Consider the following 11,061-nt stretch of genomic DNA (forward strand, 5'->3'; position numbering starts at 1 on the left):
TACAGCTTCTGACAAGACCAAGAATCATAATAGGGTAATTTTGATGTTCGAACCTGCGATGAAAGGGTGCAAATCAGATCATGGAAATGTGGCCCTAAATGCACCACTGTTCCCTGTGAGTGGTATTGAGGAACAATTCAGTGTAGAGCAAAATGAACATCATGAAGTATAAAGAAAACATGTATTAGGTCTTCTTCCAAGAGCGTTTTAGAAGACCGCCTCCGTGGTCTTGTGGTGGGGCGTCCGCCCGGAGAGCGGAAGCTCCGGGGTTCGATCCCCGGCCACGTCATATCAAAAGACGTTAAAATATGGTACTTGTTGTTACCCTGTCTGGCGCTCGGCATTAAGGGGCTAAAACAAGGACTGGTCGGCTCGGAGTCAGTATACTGTGTCTGAGTGGGGTATTCATGTTAAACTGCAGCATGGTATCTCAGTGAGCTAGCACTATAAATCGACATCAGTCCGGACTAGTACAAGCAGCCACACACACACGTTCATGCATGTCGTTGTATAAGTGCAATAATCTTGGACGCTACGTTAAACCCAATTTCACCTCACCTCCAAGAGCGTTTTAAGAATATGCGTGCTATTTGACACTGAATATTTTGTGAATGTGGTGTGTAGGCATAGATTGTGAGAGTGAATGTGTTACGCCCCATTTATCAATATTCCAGTGACATGTAATCAACCAGTGGTTAATAGCGTGAGTGAATATAGTTTTACGCCGCTTTTAGCAATATTCCAACAATATCACGGCGGGGGACACCAGAAATGTACCCATGTCGGGAATCGAACCCGGGTCTTCGGCAAGGAGAGCGAACGCTTTAACCACTAGGCTACCCGACCGCCCCGTTAATAGCATGAGTAAGATCCCATGCCATCTATACAATGACATATAACCATTTAAAGAATTTGATGACCCGATTCCACAAGAAAAACATGTAAACATTCCACAGATAATCTAGAGGTGAGGTGAGGTGAAATGGGGTTTAATGCCACGTCCAAGATTATTGCACTTAGCCCACTCAGATACCATGCCACAGTTTAGCATGAATACCCCACTCAGACACCGTATACTGACTCTGAGCCGACCAGTTCCTGTTTTAGCCCCTTCATGCCGAGCGCCAGACAGGGTACAACAAGTACCATCTTCTAATGTCTTTTTTGGTATGACGCGGCCGTTGATTGAGCCCTGGACCTTCCACTCTCTGGGCAGACACTCTACCACCAGACCACGGAGGCGGTCGGATAATCAAGATGGCAAAAGATGTTAACATTCTGTAATCAAATCCCTGAACAATTATTACCATGAAATCTTTGATATTGCAAAGTGAAGTTTTCTTAAATTTTCTATCTGAAACTGACAACACAGAACAAACAAAGCAATTCCACAATGTAATTCAATTTATTCCAATTTTTGCAAATATAGAAATTAAACATTTCTTCCAACAATAAAAAATATCCACAAGGACGGAATGTAATATTACTTGTTAAGTATGAACAATAACACCAGACAGTTGAAAGAATAATATAATGTATGTAGACTGACAGTGCGGCCATTGCCTCCTTTCCCCAAACCACAACCCCACCCCTGCAAAAGTGAACATACAGAAAAATATTTTCAAAAATAATATCCATATATTATTGTTTTACTAATTTTACTTGGTTTTCTTTTTCCCCTGCATGTTTATATGTTGGCCTAATCTGTAAAACAAGAATTCTACCATAAGTTTGAAAATTAGTCGATTCTAATTGGTCCATTAGAGGTATTAAATCACAATAACCACCTCTGACTGAAACAGCCAGGACTAATATTAAAAACAAAAGTACTTCTTTCTCAGTAATTGTTGGTAGTTGTTCTTAATAAATAATATGTACAGTTATAACTTACAAAATGCAGATTTGTGGTTAGTACAATATTCAAAGTATGTTTTGGTAATACATTTTGAGCAAAAAACATGATAGAAATTGACTAAAGGAATGTATGTCTAGTTTTAGTGTCCACGCTGCACATTTGGTTCCAAATTCTATTTGAAAATACATGTTTATCTCCGATTTAAACCACAAGATCTCTTCTCTAACTTAGTCTGGTTAGAATGGTTGTGAGTTAAGTACTGGCACATGGGAGCAAGCAATGCCTTGTTCCTGTACACTTGCCGCTATCCTCAGACAGTTTCCAGAAGGCGCTTATTGTAGGGATAGTGCACTTATTGTAGGGATAGTGCACTTATTGTAGGGATTGTGCTTAACCAGTAGAGGATATTACAGGTGACTGCTCGAGAGAGGGTACTGGTACGCGTGACTGCACACTTTGGCCATCGCATGTTAACTGGGTGTGCTATGAAGATCAAAGATAAAATACTAGCACCGTTTCAAAACTTTGAATTGTTGGAAACTGTTGGCATTCAGATATACGTTTTTAATCCAACTTCGACATATTTTACAATGGTGTTTATGCATGTGAGATGAACACCCTGTACATGAACTAATTTTAAAATTTTCAGTTTGGACCTTTTGTTACCTCAAAAGATATGTTCCTTCTGTTGTAATAAAAAAGTCATAAATTATAATCATAAATTCATTTTGTACAATCTGAATCATGAAACATGTCCGACACAACATGTAAGTACTGCAAGTTCAGTAATTACACTTATGGGCTGTTTATAACAGATACAATCTTATTGTAGTTTGTCATATACAATTGACCAAAGTAAATGTAAAGCTATTCAACATGTTCCATATTATCTTCCCGAGGCAAGCACGTCCACTAGCCTTTTTATCAAAGTCTTGTTTCCACCCTTGCCACATCAAGCCCACTTTCCTGTGCTAAATATGATTGGACTATCACACATATCGATAGTCCAATCAGAGAACGTTTCACAAAATCAACATCCACGATTGTAGTTGATTTCATTGATTGCCTATGTTTTTGCGTCAGGGATGAAATTTGAATGTTTTCGTTATCTGATCGACTAGGTTGTCGCCTATGGTAGTTGCCAACTTTGTGAAGCCATACAGAATAAGAACAGCGATCTGATTGGATATTGTGTTTTCATTACAAGAAACACAACTCATGATCTACGCGAGGTGGCGCCAGGGTTGAGCCAAGAAAAATGACCTTGATGTGGCAAGGGTAGAAACTAGGCCTTGATATAGGCCAGTGGACACGCTTGCCTCGAGAAGATGGATCAATATGGAATGAAATGAAAAAGGGCCACATTATATTTGAGACCTTGCGATTCCATCAAATTAGAATTATTTACAGAGGGTGTTGTGTGGAAAGGTAGAAAACAACATTGAAATGACACATAATACCTTTTCAGTAAACGATGGGATAATAACACAAGCAAACACAAGTTGGAAACCCTCTCCCAATAAAAACCATGATACCCATTGAAACATGGAAAAGCATTATAAAAGTAAAGTGTCAGACTATCCTGTGTAGGTTGAACTACTGGGCCCCGTCCCACAAAGCGCTATGAATATATTAACTCACATACTTTAACATATATTTACGACTGTCGTAGTGCTACAATACCTTTATGAAATGGGGGCCAGGAGTCATGTTACTCTTTACTGGCAGTTCAGTACACGATTCAGAAGGCCAGGACACAAAGTGATCTTAGCACTAAGATTGTTGTATGTCATTGCAAAGTATGTGATGGCAACTCATTTACAATTAATTAGGTATGGGTAATAATTTTTCATATTTTATGCAAATAAGAAGCATAACTGGAGCTCTGGAACCTATATATTTATTTTCTCTCAACCAAATTTTTTCACCTTCTCTTTAGGTATCTCTGCACACTGGAGTTACTTCCCTTCCCTATCAGTGCAACAAGCTCCTCACAGCGATAGCCCGTTCGCGGAGCTCTCTATACTATCGCTGCCACCAGTCAAAACTCCCCACATTGAATAGGTGGCCACAACCATGCTTGGAGTTTAACTCGCAACCGAATGACCGTTATGTTTACAAACAAGTGACGACTGTCGAATACACTTATCACTGCTAAATTACTTTCTTCGTTTGTCAATTTGAATTTCTGTTTCATTTAAACTATCGTGTTATTGATATGGTAAGAATGTAAGGGAGAAGTTGGTTTATTTTCCGTTAGTCTGCAATCTCGAACCAATCTGATTATTAAAACAACAAAGTAAATTCATTTGGAAAACATTGTCAGTCGTAAACCTTTTCAAAATGAAATATGATGGCATTCCCAAAGACAAACAAAAGTATCAAAGTTACTACGTTTGGGGTTAGAGGGCAAATTTCAAGATTTTTGTAATGGCCGCGCCCACACTGGTGGCAGCGATGTTACTGAGAGTGTAAGGAAGGTGTCACGCGCTGGGAAGGAGCTTGTCAGTGCAACAGTCTGTGCACACTGGAGCTACCTCCCTTTCCAATCAGTGCCACAGCTTTGTGTCACATGTTTTGATTGGTTGATAATCATAGGAGCGAAGTATGATACCATAATGATTGAAGATTACCCATGGCTAAATGTGAAGTGATGAGTGAGACATATGCTGGGTTTTTTTGAGCATGGGTTCAACTAACAAACACCCGAACCTATAATTGAAATTGAAATGTGAAAAGCTTGTCATGACACAAAAAGTGGACTTTCATTGTGTTGTGAGTTTGTGACGCTCTGGACGAGTGTCATGTGAGATACTTCTGGAACAAGATCAGCATCTCGTCATCCTCGTTCTCCCTGGCATCCTCCATGATGGTGAGGCCGTCGCTGTTGGGGATGTTTCTGTCTGCCCCTGCCTTCAGCAACAGCTCGATGATGTCCTCGCTGCTGTTGGTGTAAGCGTGCCACAGCGCCGTCCACCCATCTGTGTCCTGGAGGTTCACATCTGCGTTGTACTGCACAGAAGAGGGAAACAATGTCAACTTTTCTGTGAGTGCGTGAGTTAAATGTCACCTAAATGCCACTATGAGCTGTCCTTCATTCAGATCATGTTATGTCAAATTGTGGGAGGAAAACCCACCCTGATGCACAAACATTTACCCATTCAGTGTAGCATGAGCATGGGTATGGTACAGACAAACCCAGTCTGAAATAACTGCCTGCCTGTCTGCCTATGGCTGGAATCATTTCTGTCAGGCTGCATGAAATGTTCCTCAAACTGCCCGCCTGTCTTTCAGATAAAACCACTTACGTATTCAGTTTTATCCGAACTCCTCATAGATTCTCAAGTACATGTAATTGTTTGCATTATTTCAACTGAATCAAGATTTGTCTCTGTTTTTTTAAGTTTTATCAAAGTTTATAATGTCTGAATGTGGGCAGGTAACTTTGAAGATGGGCAGGCAATATCTTAAGGTCACCTGCCCACTTTTGGTCACTTCTGGGGTTTTAAATTTGTTTTAATCACTGCATCACAAGCATACCCTGGCACAGTGTTTACTAGCAACACACACCCATGTTACCAGAAATTGAATTAAAATCAGATCTTAGTGCTCTCTCCCCCAACACAAAGATCTAACGACATCCCATTACAGATAACGTCAGAACGACCTTTCATCCAACCAGTCAGAGTGTTTCTTATGAGCTCGCCAAATTCTTAATGTGTCTTCTAATCATGCAACCTCGAAAAGGTTAACAGAGGCCTAACCGAATGACAGTTACGGGCTGTAGATTGATTCTGAATGCTAGACATTGTCCATCTCTTGCTTCAAAAACGATAAACATATGAAACAGAAAAGAATTTCCATTGCCCGGGCGAATTACTGCCAATAAAATTTTGGCCATCTATTAAACATTCCAGAATACTTTTTTTTCAGTTTTCAAGTTTCAAAGCTTAGTCTGGAACTGAAGTTGCCATTTTGAAGCTACTGCTGTAAAGCTCTAGGAAGCTATTTTTTTATTTGCTAATGTCGAATTCCTGTTAGTGCTAACCCATTGACATACCATGCTGCATTGTAACATGAACACTTCACTCAGACATACAGACTGACTCCGAGCCAGCCTTGTTTTTTATCACCTTCATGCCAAACACCAGGCAGGGAAGCAAGGACCATCTTTTAACATGCTTGAGCATAACCACCGACCTTCCACTCTCTGGGAAGACACACTATCCACAGGACCAAGCAGGCAGTCCTCCAAGCCGAGCATAAACCACAAATATGTATAGCACGGTAGTATTTGTTTGTTTGTTTGTTTGTTGTTCAACGCCTCTCTCAGCAATATTCCAGCTATATGATAGCGGTCTGTAAATAATCCAGTCTGGAACAGACAATTCAGTGATTGATATCATGAGCATCGCTCCACGCAATTGGGATCAATGACATGCATCAACCAAGTCGGCGAACCTGACCGCCCAATCCCGTTAGTGACCTCTTATGACAAGCATGGTCACCTGCCCAGTAGCAGGGGTGGTGGAGTAGCCTAGTGGCTAAGCCGTTGGCTTGAAATACTGAAGGCTGAGTTTGATTCCCCATGTGGGTATAATGTGTGAACCCATTTCTGGTGCCTTCTGCCAATTGCCAAAATTGCCATAAAACCATACCCTCTCATCACTATAAGTATACAGTATTTCAGTTATGTTAGAGCATACCCACTCACCAGCAAAGCTAACTAGTAATACTGTGAGTGAGAATGTGAATGTCAGGATCTTTCACATTTAATGAAGCTAGAATAAAAACTTTACTTTTAAGAGAAGCTTGACCACATCCAGGTGTTCGCTGCTAGCTGCAGCAATGAGTGAAGTCTGCCCATCATCGTCACAGACAAAGTTGACATCTGCCCCTGAGGTCACCAGCATGGAGGCAATCTTAGTCAGGCCCTCGGAGCACGCCACGTACAGCGGCGACTGTCCTCGCTTGCTTTTACAGCTCAGGTCAACTTTCCCTGAGAAACAGAACCACTTAGTAATAACTAGATAGAAATAAACGACTCATGGTTGTTGATTGTACAATTAAACAATGCAGGGACTCGAGGGAGAATAAATCATGAGAGAGCTATGCGATAAATCGCAAAGAGCTATGAAGAAAGAAGCGTGGTTTATTTCACAAAAGAAAATTGTTCTATCATGACGTCATTTCTGATGATTCAAATATGCACTCCAAACTTGATGACATCATGTATTGGACAACGTTACTTTTGAGTCAAGTGTCTAGTGAGATGTTCCCCAGAGATGTAGCTGGGATGCACAGATAAACGCAGTGGCCAAACAATTGCATCCAAAAGTGGGAGAGATCTGACAGTTGGTATTAGGAAAAAAGGTACAGGTAATCGACGTGAGGATTGTGAGTGGAAATACCAAACTTTGCCCACCTGTTCATAAAATTGACTTGTCCAACATTTCCGAGGTTGGATTCTATTGAGGGTATCATCATTATCAAAATTTGGTTAAATATTTTTAAAGCTTGTACTTCTTATCAAAACCCACTAGTTGTATATTTCTTGAACAAATGGTGACAAGAAATGAGCAAGAAGTTGCCATGAAACGTCATTACAAAGAGTAATCCATAAGAAAGTGAATGTCTTTATCTTCTACAAGAGAGTCATGTCAGTTGATACAATACCTTCATTGACCAGCACACTGACCAGCTTGGTGCTGCCTTTCTCCACAGCAACATTCAGCGGTGTCTCCCCATCCGACAACGCAAGGTTACCATCGATGCCCTTCTTCAGGAATACTTCACACACCTTAAAGTCATAAATTAGCGATTTAGTCTTCACCAACAGAACAAAGGCAGATCAGAGAGGGTCCAGACCCCCACCCGGAACCCACCCTTTTAAAAAATGCTGAAACCACCCTTGCACAATGTTATCACTTACTCCACTAATAGGTATCTTCTTCACAAACAGCAGAAACAACCTTTCAAGTTGTGTATCTCAATGTTTTTTAAACAAGCAATCAACCTTTGAGATAGAATTTTGTTTTGGTACTGGCTTTTAACATGTTAAACGGGGACATGTCACAGTTACATAACTACAGAATGTTCGGGAGTTCCAATATTACAGTCGAGAGAATTCCCTTTCTGCTCATGTGTATCGTCATGCACAAGATATTTAGCGAAATTCATGCATATTCATTGTCCAAACAACCCTTTGAGACCGAGAAGGAATGAAACAGCAAACGTGCAGGCCTCAGTTCCTCAACTGTCATGTCTATCAATTTCGTCATTTTTGCCTCTTTTGATATATATATATGTTGTATGTTTTCGTTGTTGAATTTAATTATAAGCATTGCTGAAAAAAAATACACAGTCAATCCTTAAATAAGACATGGGTAATTAAGCCAGTGTTGTTATACTATTGGGGTATCAAATTTCTTCATGCATATTTGTGTGCAAGCAACTCAATAGTAATTTGGTCATGGTGATTTATTGTGAATATTTTACACAAATACACAGCTTATCTGGAGCTTTGCAAACCTGTCCCTTTTTACATTAACAGGATGGCATCAGATGGATTCAGTCTAAGGAATCTTACTTTGGCCAGGTTCTTTCTGACAGCATTCTCAAATGGTGCCAGATGGTTGTTGTCATGGTAATTGATGTCACAGCCTTCCCCTATTAGAAATATCGCCACATCTTCATTTCCTTGGGAAGAAATTTGAATATATAGTACAACACAGGGTAGAAATGTTACAATTAGGTGATAACTGTATTTTAATGAACTATCCTTTTCTCCCCAAATGCAGCATTAGAAATTGGCACTAGTCATGTAGTCCTTGCCAAACAGGCCAATAGTTAAGGTATCATAAGGACCAGTAGAAATTTGCCATTTTTTAAGGGTTTTGCTTTGTGTTATCATTGTAAGGACTAGTGGACTAAAAATGTTAGTTTCTACCCCTTCCTACATGCCTGAACACAATTAACAGTGAGAAAAAGTACCTTTTATATTAGGGTTAAAACAACTATTATTATTGTTATTTTGAACACTTCTGGTGCTACTACAAAATGTTCCTTGTTCTAGACAAAAGGGAAATAATTCCATGCTTCAACATGTTCAATTCCCTATTTCTCTTAACACCTACCAACATCAATGGCTTGCTGCAGTGGCGTCCATCCATAGTAGATGCTATCAATTTTGGCTCCTTTCTTGAGCAAAGATTGAATCTGGGGCAGTTGACCACCCCTCACTGCATTGTGCAACTCTTGCTCCAGGGTAGACATAATCGTAATTTGTAGTTCTTCTGTCTATTTCATTGTGGACTGTGAACAAAGAACAGAATATTAAGTTTTGTCTTTATATGTGATCTGTGTTACAGCATTCGGAGAATTAGTAAAGCTTCATTCAAAAAGTTAATGGTAGACATGTGGAGAAAATATACAAAGTTCACACATTTTAAAGTTTGTGTAAGGTGCTGCAATTTGCTGTACAGAGTTGCGTCCCTTGGGCACGCCAGAAACCTATGATTGTGGGTCTCAATCCTGGTTTCACTTGATCATGGGTCTAGGTTTCACCAAAGTGGAAAACATTGAGCAACGTTAAATGTAACTCACTCACCTCCTATTTTGACCCGTGAAGATACGGGGTAGAATAGGTCTTCAGCAACTCATGTTTGCTGTAAAAGGCGACTATGCTTGTCGTAAGAGGCAACTAACGGGATTGGGTGGTCAGGCTCACTGACTTGGTGATGCAGGTCATTGTGTACCACTTGCCTGGATCGATGCTCATGATATCAATCACTGGATTGTCTGGTCCAGACTTGATTATTAACAGACCGCCGTCATGTAGCTGGAATATTGCTGAGTGTGGCGTTAAACAACAAACAAACAAACAAATTTTAACATGTACCATGCATTCCCATGTTTGTTTGCGAACACCTGCTAGAATCTCTACTTTAGAGATTCATAAACACATGGTTATGTTATAGTGGGAATCCTACAATGGACTCTGCTTTTATTATGATTACCGGTATGAGAAGTGTTTTGTTGGTTTTAATTTACAAGCATTTCAGAAGATATTTCTTGCAAAATATGATATAACCTCAATGGTCATGTGCACAAGTTGTCCGACCTCGGATGAAAGGTCGTTCTGACGTGACCCCTAATGGGATGTCTTCAGATCTTTGTTTAGTGGTAGTGAAAACTAAGGTCTGATTTTAATGAGATTTTCTCAGTACCCTACAATTTGGCCCGAGACGTGCCTTCTGTTGACTGGGGATTATGTAGCAGGGTGTGGAGTCGTCCCACAGACGACATCCTATACCTTGTCATCTTGTTGACGGGGTTAACCTCTTTGGTCATGTGGACAAGGCGCCCAGCCTCGGATCAGAAGGTCTGTGGTTAGAATCTTAATGTTGATAATATTTTGAACAGGAGAAGAAAACATTTTGATAGCCAGAACAGGGTGTGAAAATTTGTCTTTTTAGTCTCCATTTTGGTGAACTAAACGTCAAACATCGATAGACACTACAAAACTTTATGCTTATATTTCTTCAGTTGACTGAATGCAAAAATCATACTCGATATAAAGACTGTTTTAAGATTTTCATTCTCCTAACAATGAGCATTCTTTTCATTGCAACCATGCAGTTTGTTAATTATTATACTTTGTTATACATTCAAAGAATTAGTATCTTAAGTAAAGATCTTTCGAGAATTGTTCACAACCATGTATGACCGGGCTGCTTGTGTATCATCGTACCAACAAGATCGCTGCTCAGGCTACTGCAAAAACAACTGACTGTGGCCTAAAACACTATCCACTCACTCACTCTAATCGCAAACGTCGTCAAGTCATGTGGCACCGTGAGATTATTCTCGGCTCGAGTGACTTTCGTATACAAAGCATAAAAAATTAAAATTTGTGTATATCTATAGTTGTATCAACTAACACTAACATTCGAAAAGAAAGTTATACCTAACTACGATCTCTTCTGTTCTGCAAGACGAAGTATCAACAATCAACACATCATGACAGAGCGTGTTTACAAAGGGAGCTAACTCTCGTTGTCGGTGTTAAGCTCCCGACATCACCAAAAGTACAGCTCCTAACCGCACTTTGTTTCCGTATCTTGCAGCTTTAGTTAAGTTTGTCTTTCAGGCTCTTTTAGCTGAGGTAAAGTTCATTTAACATTGCCCAACTGTAACTGCATAAT

The 11,061-nt window shown here is 40.0% G+C and overlaps 1 protein-coding gene across 1 annotated transcript; it reads right to left on the minus strand.

Moving 5' to 3' along the window:
- Window positions 1-1,423: 1,423 nt before the first annotated feature.
- On the minus strand, window positions 1,424-10,892 carry LOC139450398 (putative ankyrin repeat protein RF_0381). Its single transcript, XM_071232089.1, has 6 exons — window positions 10,824-10,892; window positions 8,992-9,169; window positions 8,445-8,554; window positions 7,532-7,655; window positions 6,655-6,854; window positions 1,424-4,867 (listed from the first exon to the last, which is right to left on the minus strand). Exons 2-6 carry the CDS (start codon window positions 9,128-9,130, stop codon window positions 4,658-4,660), a joined length of 783 nt encoding a protein of 260 aa, XP_071088190.1. The 5' UTR covers window positions 9,131-9,169; window positions 10,824-10,892; the 3' UTR covers window positions 1,424-4,657.
- Window positions 10,893-11,061: the final 169 nt, after the last annotated feature.

This window comes from Haliotis cracherodii, unplaced genomic scaffold, assembly GCF_022045235.1.
Source record: "Haliotis cracherodii isolate W230 unplaced genomic scaffold, xgHalCrac1.p SCAF_8, whole genome shotgun sequence".
NCBI classification, from domain to species: Eukaryota; Metazoa; Mollusca; class Gastropoda; order Lepetellida; family Haliotidae; genus Haliotis; species Haliotis cracherodii.

Excerpts from the sequence above, each read along its gene's own strand:
- LOC139450398 (XM_071232089.1), bottom strand. The coding sequence starts at position 9,130 with ATGTCTACCCTGGAGCAAGAGTTGCACAATGCAGTGAGGGGTGGTCAA. Across the intron at positions 8,555-8,991 it reads GCAGCAAGCCATTGATGTTG|GAAATGAAGATGTGGCGATA; the intron begins GTAGGTGTTAAG and ends TTTCTTCCCAAG. Across the intron at positions 7,656-8,444 it reads TCAGAAAGAACCTGGCCAAA|GTGTGTGAAGTATTCCTGAA; the intron begins GTAAGATTCCTT and ends TATGACTTTAAG.